Source organism: Phoca vitulina, unplaced genomic scaffold (assembly GCF_004348235.1).
Source record: "Phoca vitulina isolate PV1807 unplaced genomic scaffold, GSC_HSeal_1.0 scaffold74, whole genome shotgun sequence".
In the NCBI taxonomy this organism is placed as follows: domain Eukaryota; kingdom Metazoa; phylum Chordata; class Mammalia; order Carnivora; family Phocidae; genus Phoca; species Phoca vitulina.
This window is the reverse complement of record NW_022589777.1, coordinates 3,603,772-3,626,298: the sequence shown is the minus strand read 5'-3', so window position 1 is coordinate 3,626,298 and position 22,527 is coordinate 3,603,772. Positions and strand designations below refer to the sequence as shown.

Genomic DNA, 22,527 nt, shown 5'->3' with positions numbered 1-22,527 from the left:
TATAGTTCAAAGGGGCTTTAAACTCAAGGAGTCTCATAATCACTTCCCTCCGAGGCAGAAGAGTATTGAGTCTTGGGAGGTGAAAGGACAGTAGCTCAGCTGATGAGTGGCACAGTCAGGCCACACCCAGCTCCCTGGACTTCTCCGTGTTACCATGTCATCCATGCTCTCAGTGAGGAGCTCACCAAAATAGAAAGCAGGGAAGAGGCATGGACAATTATAAAAGTGGATAAGGAGACTTTCACGAAGCTATTATGAGAGGACTAGGGTGTAGAATTAAAGATTACAGATATTTCAGCCCCGACAGGGAAACAGAGACAACTCACCATCCACCACCCAGTGTCATTGTCAAAGAGATGAGAGGCAAAATAAGATTTTTATATTTTACATGCAACTGGTCAGGGTTTTTTTATTATTACTTTTCATGGATGATAGCCAGCTTCTCTGTAAATAAAAGGAAGCCAAATTGTGGCATCAACTGCAAAAAACTAGCTCTATGTAGGTTGGAAAACTGGATTTACTATGTGTTCAGTCGAAGCAGAAAAGCTGCTTAGGGGCCTGCCTTGTTCACCTTTGTTCTCCGCCCCTGGTCCCTCTCCTGGGGCAGAAACAGAGCCCTGATGTTGGAAAGCACTCAGTAATTATATTATGTTGACTTAGACTGAATTGATTTGAGAAAGATTTTAGCTTTTACTTCTCATTAAATTTGACTTCAGAATGATTTTTCCCTTTCGGCAGAGTTTTGTGCTTGTTTTTTAGATGTTCTGTTTCTCTTTTGGCATCGGCCCCAAAATGGGAGTTAGCAACAGCAACATAAACTCCAGGCATTCTTTATTTCATTTTGTCAGAATTCATTCTGGAATTGTACATGAGAAATGGGGCAGTCAAGTTTATTTTGGAACAAGGCTCAGGGCTGTCTAACCAAGCTCGGGATGACAGGACCAGGCATATGACCAAAAAGAGGGATTTGGCAGGTAGCCAGCCCCATTTCATACAGTCTACCCAGAACCTCATCTGAATATATTAATCTGTCAGCACATACTCGTCTATGTACATTACATGTGTCTCTCCTTATTATCCTGTTTTTCCTCTAATTTTGAAGGCTCATAACCACCCCAGCAATCTAGGAAACTCACAGAGGCATATTAAATGCACACACTAAAATTCTTGTAGACATGCATAGACAAAGTTTCAACCCAGTCAGACATGCTATAAACGCCACAAGATGAAATTTCATGTCTTTGCTAACTAAAAGTTGTCATGAGCCCGAAACTTGCTAAGTAACACTCAAATGCCTTGGTAGGACGGGAGAGGTTTTGAAGCAGGTGACATAATCTTAGCTTCTCAGTTTGGAGAAACATTTTTCTTCTATCAGAATAATCTGCCTTATGAAATGCCAAAATTCTCTGGCTTCCCCTTCCAGGTGAATGGCATTGACCTCCGTGGAGCATCTCATGAACAGGCTGCCGCTGCACTGAAGGGGGCTGGACAGACGGTGACCATTATAGCACAATACCAACCTGAAGGTCAGTGAGAACGCAAACCTACAATGTTCCAATTTGTGTCTTTGTGAATATGTACCCACATTTCTGATCACCTGTATTAACCAGTCTCCACCAACAAGGCTTTTTTAAAAACTTACCTGTCCTGAAAAATGGGTGCTCCATGTCCAAAGAGCATGAGGCTTTGTTACTCTTAATCTTCCAAGGAAAACATCAGTTAGAAAGTCCTGTTTGAAATTTGAATTAGAAAAAAAGCTTTATTATTTATGTTCTTATCTGGTACACACTTTGGTCAGCAATGGTTACTATAAAAAGAATTAAGGTGGACTAAGGATCAAATTGACGCGAGACAGAGTAACAGGAGAAAATCAAATTTACTAGCATATGTATAGGGAATCCACATAGACAGGCAAAATAAGGTATATATGTCATCCTGAGCTAAGAAGTGGGCAGGGGTCTGGGACTTCAGAGGAAAGGAGTCCATTTCACAGTGCCATAAGAAGAAGAGATGTTTGGTAATTAGATATTTGCCCTGCCATACAGATGGATCACTCAGATAAAACTTATCTCTGCTAATAACCCTTGTTCTGGGAAAGACCCCCAATTGAGATTCTTCTATGTGTTTATGGGAGGGGCAAAAGTTTCTCTTGAGCCTGGAGGGTCTCCATTGTCTTTAGGTCAAAATCCACATGCCAAAGTGGCACATTCAGTGGGGGAGGATGGTTGTTCCTGAATCCCTTCAGAAGCAAGGAGAGAGAGAAACAGACCATGATCAGTGGTATGATCAGAGACCATATTCTCTCTTTGTCACATTAACTCTTACTAACACAGTTTTTTTGTTGTCCTTGAGGTGGGGTTTTGTTTGTTTGTTTTGCTTTTTCTGCTATAGTATCGCTTGTTTGTAATACACTACTGTAAACCCTGAAACTTGGTGAGATGGCATAAATCAGATTAGCCAACTGAGACTTGATGAGGTATCCTAAATTGCATTAGCCATACTCTGCTCTTTGGTTTGTTTGAACATCTGTTTCTATGATCAGAATGAGGTTCAGTGAGACAACAGGGATGTTACCTACTGTGTGGTTGATCTTTCAGCAAATTTGTATGTAGATTACTCCTTTTGTTAATGAAATACAATTAAGCACCCACAGTGGGCTAAGACTTTTTACAAAAAAGCAAAGGGGTGTGGTTTCTATCTTTAAGAAATGTAGTTAATTACCCTTGGTCCACATGGCTAGCAGACAGGACTTTTAAACAGGTAAACATGAAAGTATAAGATGACATTAAGGGAGAGCCTTTTTGTGTGGGGGTATAAAGAGCTTCTTTGACCTTTTAAAGTGATTCTTTCTTAATGTCAGTTGGTCTGTTGTTCTTTGGAAGACTGGTTTGTGTCTTGCCTGTGATGTCTTAGATTTTACCGTAATGGTGGCCAACCACATATTTCCCGTGAAAATAAAGAAAACATTCTGCCATGTGTCTTTTGGAATGTTACATTTATTTTGCCTGACTTTAGAATTAGAATTTGCAATTAAGTTATAAAAAAAAATGTATTAAATGCTTTCTCCTATTGGCCTCACCCAGATATGGCCAGAGAGCTGGGGAAGAGAGGATTTGTGATTGTCAAAGATGGATGATGACAGCGCCAGGAGAAAATGTTCTTCCCAGTTTTGAAAGTCTTTCTACTTCTTAAAAATTAGTAGACATGTCTTCTAATAGGAGTAAATTGGCTCCAGAAGGATCCATTGTAAAACAGAAAATAAAAAACATTTGGGTGAGCATAATTTGAGGAGAAAATTCTACTTCATATGGAATAAGAACTTTCCCGTGGAATTTTTCCATTTTCTTTATAGCTGTTTTCGTTCAGTCTCAAACTGTATGCCCTTCACCATAACCTGGCACATGGCATAAATACCCCAGGCTGTTTTCCCATTTCTGAAAAATTTCATCTCCAACACCAATTACACCAATTAGAAGCCCTTGATAGTGAAGATAGCCATTCAAATGTCCTTGAACAGAGTGATTTTAAACTTTAAAGGTTACAATGAAGGACAAGCATGTCATAGTTCTATCAACATAAATCTTCATCTTAAGCTTCCTTACAGCTTTTGTTTCCTTTAAGCAATATACTTAATTTGGATACTATGCTGTACTTTGTGAAGATGCCTGTTCAAAACATGTCTTATAAATCATGTAAATAGATTTTCAAAGTGCTTCTGAAGAAATTTGTAAATAAAAACATAAGCTTATTTCAAAATGCCAAAGTACAGATAGGATTCACAGAACTTCCTATTTTAATAGTCTATCTGTATTCTAATTTGCCACAGCTTTAAATCAGTTGGAAATGTGGTAATGTAACATCAAGCAATCCTCTTTCCTCCTTTGTAAATTTAATGTGTAACTGAGCTTTAATTTAACTATTGTTTGAAATGGAAAACTGATTGGATTGTTGTTTAGATCATTTAGGGACATTTATTTATTTATTTTTTTAAAAGATTTTATTTATTTATTTGAGAGAGAGAGAGAATGAGAGACAGAGAGCATGAGAGGGAGGAGGGTCAGAGGGAGAAGCAGACTCCCTGCTGAGCAGGGAGCCTGATGCGGGACTCGATCCTGGGACTCCAGGATCATGACCTGAGCCGAAGGCAGTCGCTTAACCAACTGAGCCACCCAGGCGCCCTCATTTAGGGACATTTAAATTATATGACAATTTTAGGAAATAATGAACAATTGACCTTTAAGATAACAAGTGAAAAAATGAGTATGCCATGAGAGTCCATTAGGAAATTTACCAGATCCCCTTCATTTGCACCAGTATTGTGAGGTGTCCATGCTAGGGCAAATTTTATTGACTTCTCTTTTGGCATGGTCAGGAACCAGGCTTCCAGTAAATAAGCTTTTCAGTTACATTCAAATGCTTTTATCAGGAATATACTAGATTCCTTCCTCAGTATTACTAGATATTCAGAAAATTTGGCCCTTACCCCCATCCCAAGTCTTTGTCTTTAAGGAATGTTTTTTTAATCTTACTGAGGAGAAAGGACTTAGATACATTTAACAGAGATCATTTTCTGATGACGTAGGACCAAAATTATATAAAGATGACACCATATCTGAGAATTATGGAATGTCAGAGAAGGGATAAAGCTGCAGGAGTCAAAACAGTACAAGAGTACTTCATGGAAATGGGGAAATGGAGCCAGACTTTTAAAAATGGATGGGATTTCCATTCGGAAAGGCAGAGAGAAAAAAAATATCTTGCTAAACTAAATAAGATTTTGAACTCCATGTGTGTAGGCACAAAACCTATATTTTGTTCGCTGATAAATCAGTTTTTAGTGTTATACATATTATTGGTATTTCTTAAAGAGTTGCTGAACTAGTGAATAACATTTACCATTCTTTAGCACTGGAGTTTCCACTTGAAAATAATTGAAGATTGGAGGGATGATTCAGTTTTACTACTTGCATTTTTTCATTTTTGCTTCAAAGCAGAAAATAAGTGCTAAACAAGTGTTTATTGCAAGATATAAAACAATTTCCAACTGTGTTTTTCATAAGACTTAGCACATTTTTGGAATAATTATAAACAATTTATAATTATCATAATGTAACAATAAATGTCTTCCTTGGCAAGTTTCACTGTGCAAAGTAAGACCAAAGTTGTTATACTTACTTCTGCTTAAAATGAGCTTGCCCCCAGTTGTTTAAGTTACTCTATCCATCATTAAATCTTATTCAGTGTTTAGTTCTAGGTAGTAGAATTAAAGCCACATTTGAAGAGTCAAATGCAAACAATGTTTTTTTTCTGGTGGCATGATTGTGATTCATTTATACCACCTTTTTTTTTAATCTTTCTATCACATGCTTACTTGGAAACTAATATGTATTGATATTAGGAAGAAAATAATGAAATTATTTTCTCTATTTTTTTAAGAGGACCATGTATCTGATAATTAAGGAATAATTCTACTTAAGCGATATGGGAAGTTAATTCTTGTAAAAAACTCCAATTACCTTTATTTAGTTAGTGAAGTTACTCCAACACTACTTCAAAAAAAGAACCATAATGCCTGCCCTCCCCCCACACATGCATATACATCTACACCCCTTTCCTATCCCTTTCCAGCCATCTTCCCCAATGCTTTCAGAATTATGGTTCTCTAGGATACGACCCCAAGGTACCTGTGCACAAACTCCATGCCCTTCACAATATGGTCCCAGCCAACCTCCATGCTCCCTCTTCACTCTACACCATCATCACCCACCAGCATCATCCTTTTGTACCCTCCCATGCTACACAGGACTGCTTTCTACGTCTCAACACTTGGTCCTGAGCAGTCGTGTTTCTGGGCCTTTGCTCATGTGGGTTCCTCTCCCTGGAATTCCCTTTTCTTCCTTTCTCCCTTTCTATCCCTACTCATTTTGAGGGCCTGCAGATGTCAATTCCATTATGCAATCATCTTCTATCTGCTAAGTCGGTGTTAATTGATTCTTTCTCTGAGCTCTCTAGACCTACATTCAGATAGTTTGTATGTCCCTTAACATGATTTGCACAATTCCCCACTCAAGTAAGCTTCTAGAGGGCAAGAACCCATTTATCACTCATTTTATGTCCTGAGAGAATTTGCACAATATGAATTTCACTATGCTTTATTAAAGAGTTATTGAATGGGTCTCCATTTGTTTTAGAAATGCAATATAATATCTTCAGTGTGCTGGCAAATAATTAATAGGAAGTGTTTAAGAAATATTTGCTGAATGAATATTGAATGAATTGCCTGGGGTTCTGATATTAGATGGGGAAAATGGTAAATGAGTCCTCAGATTGGGCATTTGGTGTTGATGCAGTTTTTAGGTGGTGCCTTTTTTTTTCTTACAAAGATGTGACCCTAGTGGATAAACATTCTTTCTCCTGCATTGAGGAAAATCTACAGCTATTGTTCTGTAATATAACACAAAGAAAAGATGGTTAAATCTCTAACATTTTTTAAAGTTCCGAAACTCAACTTTAATACCACTGGTGAATTTTAAAAAGTTACTGGAGCTCCCAGGTGGCTCAATCTCTTGGGCATCCCACTCTTGGTTTCAGCTCAAGTCATGATCTCAGGGTCATGTGATCGAGCCCTGCATTGGGCTCCATGCTCAGCATGGAATCTGCTGGAGATTCTCTCTCCCTCTGCCCCTCTCACTCATTCTTTCTCTCTCACTCTCTCTCTCAAATAAATAAATAAATCTTTTTTTTCTTAAAAAATCATTGATTGTAACCAAATGATACATTTATCAAGAAGGGTTTAACACAGCATTTCTCTGAATCAGACTGGGGCAAACCTTTACAGCATTTGCTGCCTTCTCACTATGTAATAATACCTCTACTTACTATGAGATCACTGACTAGGGTTGAAGTAAAAAAGCACCAGCTATTCACTATGAGAATGAAGTGAACAATATAAATTGGATAAAGCACAAAATAGAGACAATTAATTGCCAAGATATTCCTATGACAACCACCAATATCCTCTTGGCTTTAATCTGACTGCTCAGGGCATTGTTTTGGATCCTGCAAAGCCTTCAGAAGGGCCTGCAAGCAGGGAAGATGTCAATGGGGGTCCCCATCAGCAAGCAGGGACTTGAGTAGACCATGGAGGGGTCTTATTTCGTCCACCTTTTTTTTTTTAAAGCTTTTATTCAAATTCCAGTTAGTTAACATACAGTGTATTATTAGTTTCTGGTGTACATTATAGTGATTCAATACTTCCATACAACTCCCAGTGATCCACCTTTTATTTTTTAACAGACTACTTGAGTTCCTGAAAGAAAAGCCCCAAGGACAGAGTTAATTGTTGCCTGGAGACTTATAAATGTGGTCTGGTTTATGGAACTGTGGCAGAGTGGCCATGTGGTTCATTTATACATGTATTCGGTTAATGGATATTTTTACTGAACACTTATTATGCCCCACTCAATGTTCTTAAGAAATGATGAAAAAGTGCGCCAAAAGGCCCTCTCAAATAAATATTAAATTTGTTAGATGATGATCAGTAGTATAAATAAACAGGAAGAAAGGTAAAAGTAATAGTAACAGGGAAATATATCATGGGTCTAGAAGGCCTAGATAATAAGTTCATATTTCAGCAGAGATCTCAAAGAAATCAGGGAGTAAGCCATGCAGGAAGCTGGGGGAAGAAAGGAATTATTCTAGATTCCTGGTCTACCAAGTGTGGTCTATGAACCAGGAGCATAGATATTAATTGAGAGCCGGTAGAAATGCACAATCTCAAGCCCCAACTCTGGCCTACTAAGTCAGAATCTACATTTTATCAAGATCCATAGGTTATTTATATGTACATTAGTTTGAGAAGCACTGCACTAGAATACTTGAGGACCCTGCAGAAATTGTGGTTTGTCACTGGGTTGGACTCCCTCTACCTGAAGTCCAGGGCGATGTCACATAAGGCGGCATCACTAGGTTTGGTTTCTGGCATGTGTAACTCAATGATTGGTCATGCCTCATGTGTAACGCAAAACCATTGGTCATGGTTTTACTAGGGACAGGTCAGGCTGCAGGGGATCTAAGAAGTTCACATGTCATTCACCTCTACCTAGCCTATACCTCCCCTCTAAATATAGATTATCAAGCAAATTCATAAATCTTGCTAGAACTCCTCATCCAGTGAAACAGTGAACCTACTCAGGCTTCATTCCCTTTGATTATGGCCTCTCCTGCAAATGCGTAGAGAGGCAGTTGAGTGAGGATGAGGTAAGATTGAACTTCATCCTGATAGATGACTTTACAGACCAAAAGAAAAAAAGTCATTAAGGCATCACTTTAAAATTGTTTAAGTAACTTACTATATTTTAAAGCAGAAGTTCATTTCAGTAATCTTTTTTACTCCTTTTAAATTGTGAAGCTAATTTAAGAAATTAAATTAAAAGAAAGAAAAGTACTCATTCTTTTCAGAATGAAGTGAAATTCTTTTCCAGAGTTACTAGTCTGAATTAAGTCACAAGCTTAAACCAGAGTTGGACACCATGGTCTATTTCTCTATAAGGTCAAAGATGTGATGGAAACTTAAAATGAATATGTAATTTACCATCGGAAAAATATAGACACCTTCTATACCTAAAATTTCCCAGAAATGAGAGTGTATACAACATCCAAGAAGCTTACTTACAATGCAACCTATATTTCTTTCTTTAAATCAATGTCTACATAAGTTTATGCATATGAATGAGCAGCTGTGGCATGTTGAGATAGTTTCTCAATGCAAATAACTGCATCTTAAATGCCCAGGAAATACTCATAAAGTCCAGCTGTAGGTCTTGGTCAGAAATTGCATCAGCATCATCAGGGAACATTCAGGATGAGTTTTGGAATGGAAAGTACTGTGCAAGACTCTGGACTAGGAGGAGAAGACCAGTATTCTAATGCCAACTCTAATTCTAGCTCTGTGACCTCATGCTAGTTATTCATCTTTATGAGTTTTCATTTTCTCACTTTGAGAAAGTTAGGATGAGTAAAATATTTTCAAAAGAACTCTCCAGTTACTGAATTCTTGATAAAAGACATAACCCCTCAGGATGCCTCGGTGGCTCAGCTGGTTGAGCGTCTGCCTTCACCTTGGGTCATGATCCCAGGGTCCTAGGATCGAGTTCCGCATCGGGCTCCTTGCTCAGCTTCCTCCTCCCTTGCCTGCTCTGCCGACCGCTCACCCTGCTTTTGTGAGCACTCTCTCTGACAGATAAGTAAAATCTTTTTTTTTTTTAAAGACATAACCCCTCGGGGCACCTGGGTGGCTCAGTCGTTAAGCGTCTGCCTTCGGCTCAGGTCATGATCTCAGGTTCCTGGGATCGAGCCCCGCATCAGGCTCCCTGCTTGGCGGGAAGCCTGCTTCTCCCTCTCCCACTCCTCCTGCTTGTGTTCCCTCTCTCGCTGTGTCTCTCTCCGTCAAATAAATAAATAAAATCTTTAAAAAAAAAAAAATATTAAAGACATAACCCCTCAAGTAATATAGAAATATAAATTCCATTATTTGAAGATTTTGTCACTAATACTGCATCTTTGTGCTTTGCATTTTTTCCATTCTTTAAGAAGAAATGAATGCACAATCTGGTTAACTTGGTGTATTCTGTGTGGTTTAACTAGAATCATTGAGAAATGGAAATTTAGAGTTGGAAGAATCCTTAAAGATCACCTTATCCAGCTTCACAGATGGGGGAACTGAAGCTCAATCAACATCCACATAGGAAAGCAGTTCAGTATCTTAACATTTGTCATAGCTACTAAAAGCTGAGGCAAGCTAAACAGCTAGTAAACTCCTTAATTCTTTGAATTTACTGTAGTAGCTTATGTTGGCTGATGGCTTAAATAGCCCAAGGAATCTAATCCAATTAGATTATTATGGTCAAAAGGGGGTTGAAAAATTCTTATGGAGCCTCAGGGCTTTCTCATGCATATAATTTCACTTTCATTTCTAGCTTATTTCTCTTGTTAATTGCTTTTATTCCTGTATCACAATTGAATGATATATATAAGAGAGCTTTAAAAGTATGAGCAATTACTATTAATTAAAAAAAATAACCACCAATCTGGGAATATTGGTAGTTCAAGAAAGAGTTCAGGTATATAATGCTTTTCCTCTTCCCTATCCTAACTTCTTCATGTGGCATCCTTCATCCATCTGTCCATCCATCCATCCATCATCAGTTCATCCTTAATGATATTCTGTATTGCCACATATCAGATTTCTCCAAATATGTTGCATTAAATCTCGTTTAATTTGATTGGCATATTCTAATTTTTACCAAACTATTAGGAAGGAAACTTACATAAAACTTTATCTAACTCTAGAATTTTTATTGCTTAGCCATATCTTTCTCTTCAAATCTCTCTCATATGCATACAGGCTCCACCAACAGGTACTGTCTCCTCCTGCAACTAGAAATCTCCCAGGATGTCCCATCACTTAATTGATCTTGTTCCTAGCCTTCTCCCACTTGCTTTTTTAACTCCCCAACCTCCACCACAGCATACGACAGAAAAGATGATTCCTGCAAACCGAGTCTGCAGATTCATGGGACATTCTTTCCAGATACTTCAGTGATTAATGATGCTGCTTTTTTTTTTTTCCTCAATGCTTATACCCCAGTTTGGACCTCGAGTAATGTAATGGGGACAAAGTGGAATATCACTTCCTGACTCAAAAAATTCTCTTGACCTAATTATCTATCCTGGGAATACATTATCTCAAACTCTTATCAGAGGGGCTGAAAATATTTACAAAGCTGTCCTTTCCCTTCCTGTTATTCCATCTCTGCCCAGCCTCATAACAACTTTCATTCCATAATTAAATATATTGATCTTTGGGTGTCTCATCTTGTGATTTTATAATATTTTGAAGGGCCCTTGGCATCCAGTGACATAAAGCACTCACTAGCTAATACTGAAAGGAGGCTAAATAAATCTTTATGCTAGAGACATTTTGACAACCAAAAAGATCTCTTAGATCCATCCCTTGCATTAGCCACGCCCAGATCAAATACATGGAAATAAAGGGTCCTAATCATATTCTTGACTATACAAGTATTACCAAATGAACCCAGATCCTCCACTGATAAGGAATTTCAGGACATTATAGACAGCTGTTAAAGAATGGTCCACAGAGACAAGCAGAGGGGGAATATAAGCTAAAACAGATCGAAAATACCTACTAACTTCACTCCATATTCTCAGAGCCGAGTGTAGTTCACCTCCACATTTGTTTGAAAATTCCAGTATTTAAGCCAACCATCAAATTCAATAATGAGTAGTGAGGCACTTTTCTTCTCCTTTCCCTGACTCTGCAGCTGATGCTTTTTTGACCACCTGAGCCACATCACATTTCTCAACAGTGATGCCCTTGTTTGTTAATTAAGGTGATTAGAGAGATTATTTTTAAGGCTCTTTCCAGCTGACATTCTATGAAATTTAGTTACTGTGACTTCTAATTAGAACGTGTCATCAAGGAACAATTATTGCAAGCAGATAATTTCTGAATGTTCTCATTTTATTCCTCACATTTTGAACGTGTGGAAATTCTGCTTTCACCCAGTTGGTGAGAAGGGGAAAGATCTATATCTGTGGAAATTGCTCTCTCTGGGTTTAAGGGAATTTGAACCCTCCAATAATGGCTTCAAGTTTAATTCAAGTAGAAACGCTTACTGCTTGTTGGGGCTTTCAAGATTAACAATGTATTTACATTTATAGGCCCCTTGTAGCCTAAATCTTACCAGTTTCATAAATTAAATTAAACTAAATTGTAACTACCAAGCTTGGAAATAAATTTATTAGGGGTGAAAAGGAATAATATGGAAAAAAATCAATTTCAATAACTAAAAGATTCAGAAAGCTGAAATAATGGTGATGTCTTTGATTCTCAGAATCACAAGTAGTAGCAACTTTAGAATGGAAAAGCCAAGCCCAGGAAATATAAAGTATACATCTTTAATGTGCTTAATAGATTCCTAATCCAAATAGGATTCCTGGTAGACTCATTGACTAAGTCTATAAAAGACAAAAGTATCCAAATTATACTTCAGTTCAAGATAATCTTCTCTTATTCACTCAGCTTTCTCATATTCACGTTCCCACCGCTAAGGGTGATTTGCTTCCTTAATAAAAGTGCTGACACATTGGGGAAATTAAGCAACTGCAGAACAAAAATTCATTCAGTCTTCATTCAGCTAATGTTTATTAAATGCTTCCAATGAGTGACACACTGCCCTGGACATTGGAGATAGAATGATGAGCAAAATGGACATGAACCTTTTCCTGATATACCTACAGTTAGCAAAGTAAAATCACACCAGTGAATCAGACAAGCTCGGGTGAGTGCTCTAGAAAAAGACAAGAACTTAAATCTAGACTCTCAGAGTCTACATATTCAAGTATATTCTTAGCATATATCCATACCAAACCAAAACAAAACAAAAAACTCTGACCTAGATAGAGGGTCAAGAAGGCATCCCAAGGAAATAATATTTTCTTGAATCTGAAGAGTGAGTAGGCATTAATTTGTCAAAGCAGAGCAGAGGAAACCATTGTGAGGAAGAGGAGGGAAATGTATATGTACACTGTGCATAAGGAAGTGAAAGAGGGAGGCATGGGCAGATTATGGAGGACAGGTATTGGGTCTTTCTCCTGAAAGCAACTTTAAGCCTGAGGCTGGCAGGATCAGAGTTGTTCTTCTAAATAATAGCCCTGGCTGCTGAATAGAGAATAGCCCAGTCGTGCCGAAGAGGCTGGGAAAGATCCAGTTAAAAGGTGCTCATCCAGGTGAAATGGTGGTGGTAGGCTTAGAGTAGTGGCAGAAGAGGTGGAGAGGATTAGATCAATTTGGCGGGGAAAGTTGGTAATAAAGTCAGTAGACTTACATGCTGGCTTATTAAAATACATGAATTCATTTTGTTAAAATATGAGACAGCATGATTGACTGTTACAAGACAAATAAACCCCTCAGGGAAAAGCATGCTTTATTCATCTTTATATCCTAGTCCCCAGTTCAGAACCTCATTCACAGTAGGCACTCAATAAATGTAGACCGAATGAAAAAATAAATGAATGATGCCAATGAATAAATGTATCTATTCTGTAGGAACTCTCTCTTCACTTTTTTTATTTTAGCTAAGGCAGAACAAAATATAGATGTAAAGGAGAGGAAGAGGGAAAGAGAAAGGGAGTTGGTAGCAAGAGAGAGAATAATTAAAACTAGTATGGAGCACTCACCATATGTCTGATGACATTCTAAAATCTCTGCATATGTTTACTCATTTAGACATCTCAAAAACTTATGGTAGAGGTTCGATTGCATTGCTCATTTGCTCATTGACAGATGAGGATATGGAGACTCAGAAAGCATAAGTGGTTTTCCCAAGGTCAGACAACTAACCAGGAGAGTACAATCAGGAGTCTTTCTCAGGCAGAAAGACTCCAGAACAGCGATTGCACTAGATCACTCCTCAAAGACGGAAGGAAAAGGAAGCAGATTCACATGATGATAAAAGAATTAGAGAGAAGAGAGGGAAGCGATGGAAGGGATGTGGAGAATCTAATGAAGGAAAAATGCCATGTACCCAGAGAGAGAGAGGACAGAGGTAGAGAGAGGACAAAAATGAGTCAGATGGGGAAACAGAGATAAGAGTATTCGGGCTAGGCAGGGCCAACAGGCAGGGCCGATCAGAGAGTCTAATAATCAGATGCGATTGAGAATGGAGACAGGCCACTACTGGCTTGGCTGTAGGCCCTGGGCAGCCCAGGAGAGGTGGGTGAATTCTCTTCCTTTTTAATTTGTGGTGGTTGTTTCTGTTGTTCTTTTCAAGATATGGGAGTTTGAGGCCTGCAGTTCAGTTCTGAGAATAAGTGTGACCCCAAACTGGTATAAAGGCAGGTAGAAGGCTCACCACTTACTACCTTTGAGAACTTAAGTGAGTGATAAACTCTCTGAGCCTGAAATCCTTCACCAGTATCATAGGGATAATCATATTTACCCTCCAGAGTTTCTGGGAAAATTGGAGAAAATAGATGTAGAATGTCTAGAATATATAAGGCCATCCTCAAATGACAGCTAGTATCACAACCCTCAACAGCAAGCTTGTTGAGCAAACATTGCACCCAACCCCCTTCTCCCCCGCTTTACCCTCCACCCCCACTCTCATCAGATCTTTGCATTATCCTTAAAACTATCTAAGTACAGACAGGATCAAAGAGCTTTACAGAATTTGGGAAGCAAGTGGTTAAGAGTTCCAACTGTGAAATTAGATAGATATGGCTCAAATTCCAGCTCTGCCCTTAACAGCTGTGTAACCTTAAACAAATTACTTCACCTCTCGGAACATCATTCTTTATTTGTAAAATAAAGATTCACGTCTATCTCTCAGGACTATTTTGAGGGTTAAATAAGTCAGTGCATGTAAAATGCCAAGCACAGACTCTGACAAATAGCACATCTTCAATAAGTGGTACCTGTCATTATTATGGTAATTATCAGAAAGTCCAGAAAATCTGTAACGTGGATATTGTGTGGAAAGAGAGAGGAAGAAGTGGACCCAGAGTGGGAAAGAAAGTTTAAAAAGCCCTTGGGAGTCTGTGGGTACAAGATTTTGAGGGATTTCTTTAGGTAACAAAATCAATGTGGAAATAATTCCCTGTGTGGGAGTGTCAAATAAACTGTCCTCGGCAGAGTCCTGGGCCCAGTGAAAGAATGGCGAGAGCAGGGAGTGGGGGCGAGGGGGGTGGGGTACCAGAGGAAACAGCTTGGGGCCTTATTTGTGTTTCATGTTCGGTCTTGGATAAATGAGGGATTCTGTCACCAAAAAACAGTCTTAAGCTGTTTTAGCAGAAGGTAAGAAAAGCTGTTAGAAATAAGGTGTGTGTGTGTGTGTATGTATGTATGTGGTTAGGATCCAAAAAAACTGTAAGCTCAATTAATTTTCCACTAGAATGTAGACTCCATGGAAGCATCAGGTTTTGCCTGTTTTGCCTGCTGTTTTGTCCCCAAGGCCGAGAACTGTGCCTGGCACAGAGTAGGCATTCGGCAAATATTTGTGAACGAATGAATGAATGAGCTAAACAAATATTCATGCCTTGCAATTTCTCTTGAACTTTAGTGGCAGGGGAAATTTACTCCCCCTGAAATGCCTACTGGTAATCATGTTAATTAACCAGAGCTCCCAAATATTGACTGTCCATGCTGAAAAAGTAATCGATCTAGGAGAGTAGATTATGTGGTCCCAACATTGATTTTGGCATTGCTGCTGACCTGGCTGCCAAAGACAAAAACACTCTTTTACTTCAGTTGTTTGATATGTGAAAGCAAAAAATTAAGCAAACAAATAGACTTTTTCCCAATGAATCTCATAGTGGCTTTGTGCATTTTTCTAAGTCTTAGAAACATTAAATAAAATATAAAATATTGGGGCACCTGGGTGGCTCAGTCAGTTAAATGTCTGCCTTCGGCTTAGGTCCTGATCCCAGGGTCCTGGGATGGATCCCCTCCTTCTTCCTCTCCCCCTGCCCCTCCCCCTCCTTGAACTCTCTTTTTCTCTGTCAAATAAATAAAATCTTTGAAAATAGATACATAAAATATTAACTAGCACAAGTTTAAGACTTCTCCATTCACAAAGGGCTTTCACATATGTTTCTCATGGGGTCTACACAACTGTGAGAGTTGAATAGACTGGTAGTATTGTTATCATTCTCATTTCTCATAGGTAATAGAAGTGAAGCTCGGTGAATTTAAGTAACTTGCCAAGGTCATGGTACTCATAAGTGCTGTGACCTGAACTTGTACCCAGATTCTCTGATTCTATTTCTCATGCTTCATACCATTCTTCAGATGTTCTTTAGCATCATGCTGTTTTATAATTCTTTTATCCAAATAAAGATACTTGAATCAATCTAGAATTATCAGGCTTTCCATAAGTTTGCTAAATAAACACATTTTGAGAAAACATATTCATGTTTGTGTGATGGGTGAATGTTTGATGGTATATCATTTTAACCTAATTTATTTTTTTTAAAGATTTTATTTAAGGGGGTGGACGGGGGAAGAGGAACAGAGGAAGAGGGACAAGCAGCCTCCACATTTAATGCTGAGTGTGATGTGGTGGGGGGGCTGGGGGCAATTTCAGGACCTGAGATCATGACCTGAGCTGAAACCAAGAGTCTGATGCTTAACTGACTGAGCCACCAAGGTGCCCCTTAACTTTATTTTTTAATAGTAATATAATTACATGGGTTCAAAAATCAAATAGTATTAAAAGGTATACACTGAGAAGTCTCTCTTCCACTTCGTCTACATCATCCTTATTTCCTCTTGCTCTTATAGGCAGCATGTAATTAATGAATAACTTATTTAAATAAAAACTGAAGCTGAGACCATAAAGGAATATAGATAAATCTTATTTGCAGGTTTTAAAGGAGAAAAAAATACCTAATAAAAGGATGCTTAATAGCCTGGAGAGTTAAGGAATAAAAAATTGTTCTTTTTTACTTGGGTAGCATTTATATCTGCTCCTCATATCCTTCTTTTTTTTTTTAGATTTCTTGAGTTTTGAGTTTATTGATCCCTATAGTTTTGCCATGAAACTACGAGCACCTCAGAGAAAAACTATTTAATCTTAGACCTTAGGAGAACACCCATTTCACTGAAGTCTATTAACAGAATTATATCATATTTTTTTTATTATGTGATGTTAATTACCATACATTACATCATTAGTTTTTGATGTAGTGTTCCATGATTCATTGTTTGCATATAACACCCAGTGCTCCATTCAGTACGTGCCCTCTTTAATACCCATCACCAGGCTAACCCATCCCCCTACCCCCTTCCCCTCTAGAACCCTCAGTTGGTTTCTCAGAATCCATAGTCTCTCATGGTTCGCCTCCTCCTCCAATCCCCCCCTTCATTTTTCCCTTCCTGCTATCTTCTTCTTTTTTTTTTTTTTAACATGTAATGTATTATTTGTTTCAGAGGTACAGGTCTGTGATTCATCAGTCTTACACAATTCACAGCACTCACCATAGCACATACCCTCCCCAATGTCTTAATTAATTAATTATTTTTTAAAAAATAGCTCTGTGCAGGGCTTGAACTCACAACCCTGAGATCAAGAGTCTCATGCTCTACTGACTGAGCCAGCCAGGGGCCCCTATTCCTCATGCTGCAAGATATTTTCCCAATTCAGAGATAGTTTTATAAATACTAGCTTTTCTTTCAGTGTGACTATCATAATACCCAATGTGTTATGTAAATTGCCAAGAGATCACAGGTTCCAAAAGAAACCTTCATGCAGTTGTGCTTCATTAACTGGTATGTTTTCCTTCTAGAAAAATTCAGAGCACTTAATATCCTTTAAAGAGGTCACTGGAGTCTAAAGGGATCTAAAATCAAGGTTAAAGCCACCCTATTACCTTGGAAATATGTGCAAGAATTATCTAGTTGCATATAATAGGTATCTTCATATAAAGATATTTGTAATCTTTCTTGATGATGTAATAGCAAATACATAAATTCCTCTTTGTTTAAGGTCACTCAGAAGATTTTTTTATGATTGATTTCTTAATAATGTAAATAATCACACCTTTATCTAAATTTTAAATATTTTTGTTTTCTTTCAAATATTTGAATTTCTTAAAAATAGAGGTACCATTTATTGTGGGAGATGTTTCTGGGAAGCAAAAGGAGGAATGTTAGAGTTTTAGTAACAGTCCCCAGCTGTTATGACTTAGCAATGAGCAGCTGAAACACAAAGGTATTTTAAAAGAAACACAATTTTCTATAAAATTGCAGAGAAATAGTTGCTTTGGGTAACTATTAGTGAGAAAGAATGAAAGTAGAATGTCTACACAATCATCATCAAAATACAGGGAATACAGTCCAAAGAGATGAAGATGTGGAGCTTCTTGGAGGGGTGTGGGTTGGGGAGGTCCTGGCAGGGAGGACGTGTGGAGAAAACTGCTAAAGAAAACGAAGGATCTTCAACCAGCATAGTTGTCTTTACAGTTAGGAACACAATCTTCCCTCCTTCTAGATTCAGGAGAAAACATTTCCAATTGTCTTCTGATAAAGGAATATTTAATCTTATTGGAAGCAAAGAAAGTAGATTTCTTGTCGATCTTTTATTTATTTTGTGATTGTGGATGATATTGATATATTAGGTATACATTATTATAGTTCTTTCCTCTGAGCTATGAAATTTCTCTCACAATTTGTGTTTTCTCATTGCAATTCCATATCTTTGTCTTTCCTAATTATAAGGCAAAAAAATAAAAAATAAAAATTTACAGAGAGCCTGAGACTCTAAAACAAGATATAAATAAGATACAAATAAAATATCTGGGTAAAATATAATGTACTTTATTTTTTTTAAGATTTTATTTATTTATTTGAGAGAGAGTGAGCAAGAGAGAGAACACAAGCAGGGGCAGAGTGAGAGGAAGAAGCAGGCTCCCCACTGAGCAGGGAACCTGATGCAGGGCTCAATCCCAAGACCCTGAGATCAGGACCTGAGCCAAAGATGGACGCTTTACGGACTGAGTCACCCAGGTGCCCCTATAATGTACTTTATTTAAAAAACAAGAGTTGGTCTTTCAAATAAAATTTAAGTGCGCTTACCGAGTATTATATGCCAGGCCCAGTTTTCTTAGATACTCTAAATAAATGCATCTAAATATATGTCTCCTTTCACATCCCCAGCTGCACCTCTCCTTGTACTTTATATTCTACTGATACCAAATTTGCTTATCTTTCACCTAACAGGTCTTGATGTTTCATCCTCTGTGACTTAGTGACTATTACTGTCTACCCAGAATTCCCTTCTTCCTTTGTCCACTAAGACAAACTCTTTTTCTCTCAAAGAACAAGCTAGAGATCATCTCCTCCAGGAAGCCTTCCTGCCTTTACCACTCCATCCCCAGTAGAGTACCACTGCTTACTTCATGCTACCTTAGTATCTGGTATTGTTGCATTTTTCCCTCAGTCTTGTAATGCAAGTAAACAAACATCTGGTGTCTCCACAGAGTATTTCATGAGGAAAGGGAGTGAGCATAGTAGGCAGTCAATAAATGTTTGATGAATGACTCAGTCAGTGAAGATTTGGGTGCTTAGTGAGAATCTTGAAAATGGGTTGGAACATGTGGAGAAGCTGACACTAGTTTTAAAGATGATAATAAAAATGCTGATAAACAGTTAGATGGAGGCAAAAGAGATTTCTTGCTTTATACCATCCTGAAATGTCCACAAAGTTAAGGAATGAACTAATTGTTTTTAAGATTTTATTTATTCATTTGAGACCAAGAGATAGCAGGAGCGGGGTTAGGGGCAGAGGGAGAGGAAGAAGCAGACTCCAGGAAATCATGACCTGAGCTGAAGGCAGATGCTTAACCCACTGAGCCACCCAGATGCCCCAAGGAATTAAGTAATTTAAAGAATTCAAAAAATCACAAGTGAACATGGAGAGAGTAGGTAACAACTAATAATAGTAATTATTATTATGCCTCGTATGTCTAGATATTTATATATGCTGTTTAATCCTCACAAACATCGTAATATTATTATCCCCATTTTGCATATAAGGAAATAAATCTCAGTCAAGTTACATAATCAAGTGGTAGAGGCAAATTCCAGCAGTGGTCTCCAACTCAGGTGCCCATTTGCAACCATGTCTTGGAGAAGAACCAACAGTCTGATCTCAATTACTGCCCTCTGTGTCCTCACCGATTCCCCACTTCTTTAGAAAGGAGAAAAAGTCCATGGTATAAGCCAAATTCACGGATTTGATAGCATTTTCTCTTCAAAGCCTCATTAAATATGTTATATGCTTAGTCTTAGAATCTGTGGAGCTACATTGTACTAAGCCCTGGGGCTTTAGAACTCCCCTTCGCTCTAAGAGAGCACTTTTCTTAAATCTAGCAAGATGGTTGCTTAATAAAATACACCAGGTTTCAGAGCAGTTGAAGGAAGAGAGTAGTGATTATGGTTTAAAACTGGATATAAAAAGAAAGCAGATTACCACTGAAGTGAGGATTTCTGCATGTCATTTGGTTTAAATGGAACTGTGATTAAGAAGAGGAGAAAGACATCTAAAAAGGTCATTACAAAAAATAGTAACAATTCTGAATTTCAACTAAGTGGATAAAATTTGGGACATCACAAATGGAAATACTTTCTAAAGCTCTCTACACTAAAGCATTTAATGTAAAAAGTACAAATGCCATAGGAAACTCTAGGTAACCTCTAAAGGGCAACATAGTTGGTTAATAACTAATGAATTCTATTTGAATAAAATAACATCAGGTGTGTATAAAATATGTTGTTAACATAATGAACAGCTGAATTTTAGGCTGCAGCAAAGCAGAAAAAAAAAATCAGAATCAGAAAAGAAGAAACCTGAGAAGGATGAATTTTATTTTCAGTAAATATGTATTATCTTTCTAGCCAAAAACATGAGATTACACATATAATGGACTTAATTACCAAGCCACTGGAAAGTAAATATTTGGAAAAAATAAAACTTACTTCTTATGAAGAGAGACAGGTAGATGTTTGAGGGCAGAGCAGAAGTCATACAGTGCTTCTGGTACTTTCTAGCTGCATGACTGCATGAAAGTTGTTTAGCCTCTCTGACCTGCAGATTCCTCATCTGTGAAAAGGAGTTAATAATGACTTCTTTATATGGTAATTTTGACGAATATGTCATAATCATAATTCCTGGCTCATAAAAAGTGCTCAATAAATGTTAACTACTAAAACAATGAAAGCTGATGTTGCAAAGTGCCCGGTGTATGTCAGACACTGTTCTAGGTGCTTCCCAAATATAATCATATAATCCTTAAAGCAAGACTCTGAGACAGGGACTATGACTGTTCCTATTTTACAGATGAAGAAACTAAGGCACAGAAAGGCTAAAATGACTTGTCAAGATCCCACAGCAGGGTCATGTTAGAACTGTGATTCAAGTTCTGGTCTGACTCCACTGTCCCTGTTCTTGGCCATCCTAACACGCTACCTTTTCATACTAAAACGATAACACTTTTTAATTTCTCCATAGCGTTTATCAGTACGTGTAATTATCTTATTTGGTTATTTGTTTATGGTCTTCTCCCATCTGAAAATAAGCCCCATAAGAGCAAGAACGTGGACTGCGTTCTTTATTAGTTTGTCTTCAGTAACAAGAGCAGTGTTAGGAACAAAGTAGATATTCAACAAAATTATTTATGGCATGTTGAATTATAATGGTATTTACTATTAATAGAGAAAAATGTTGAGAAATCATAAAAGATGATGAAAGAATCAAAGGAAATATGTGTAAGAAAGTATCATTCTAAAAAATAACAATATGCAGAATCATTGCTAGTAATGAATCAGAAACACTCCCCAAAATTAACAATGGCAGTTTATTTACAAAATATAGCCTTGGCAAAATACATGGCACATATGTTTCCCCTCAATTGTTGATAACAGAATTAGACAGGCACAGTTCCATTTTTCCTCATTTTTCAAACTAATAAGAAGAAAGAACACAATCCAGCATTGCCATTGAACACAAAAGAGTACCAGACACAAATAAGATTACCTCATAATTCATTATATTAAAAAAAAAAAAGCATTCAGTAAAATCCCCTGAGATTAATCCTAAGATCCATATTGTTTATAAAAAGAAAATACGGTAATAGCATTTGCCATTATCCAAGATGCAGAGGAAAACACAATGTCAAGGATGTAAAGTGGACATTATATGCTGCCAAGTGCCCACAAGATTCCACATGGGCCTGCTTTTCATGTATTATCCACATCTGCAGCCCAGGCAAACATACCCTATCACTCCATTGTGTGTATTTCAATCCTAATTCTCTTGCCTTTGCTTTCCATGGGAGGATCAAGCAATACTTTCCTATCTCTATCCAGCTGGAAAAAGCAAAAACAAACAAACAACAAACAAACAAACCATTTATTGTGCCTTGTTGGTTCTGGCCCTTTGCTAGGCACTGGGAACAAAGACACCCCACTCTCAAAGCCTGAAAAAGCAAGGTCTCTTTGATTTGCATGTTTGTCTGAGGCTTCTGACTATGCACTGGCTGCTAAATCTGGCTTTGGGAAACTTCTTCTAACGTCCCTGCTAGAACTGAAGGAGTGTTGTTAGCGGCAGGTACCAGGATCTAGCTGGAGTCGACCATGCACACATGGACACTTTTGTGATTTCTGTTCAAAGCCAAGCCCAAATTAAAAGACTTTTTCTTATCTGGATATAAAGTAACAATGTAGGGGCCAGCATTTTGATCTATAATGTAGCATGGGTATGGAATTTAAAAAGGTAAATCTCAAAAAAATTTTTTAATGAAAATAAAAATGTGAATTTCCTTTTCAAGACAGAGACTAAGACATCAGGAGAATTTACAAAACAAGTCTGCTACCTCTAAGTGTTGCAAGTAATTTAACCTCTAACAGTAATTTTAGAAAAAAATATTTGCTATTGATTCTGTGTCCTA

General features: G+C 37.7%; 1 protein-coding gene across 27 annotated transcripts in view; it reads left to right on the top strand.

The window, feature by feature from the left end:
• The window catches only part of DLG2 (discs large MAGUK scaffold protein 2), a 1,693,368-nt gene that overhangs the window by 1,380,599 nt on the left and 290,242 nt on the right, over positions 1–22,527 (top strand). For all 27 annotated transcript variants that reach the window (XM_032393577.1, XM_032393580.1, XM_032393569.1 and 24 more), the window contains one exon: positions 1,424–1,526. In XM_032393577.1, coding sequence (XP_032249468.1) covers positions 1,424–1,526 — 103 coding nt within the window. The remainder of the gene's footprint in view (positions 1–1,423; positions 1,527–22,527) is intronic.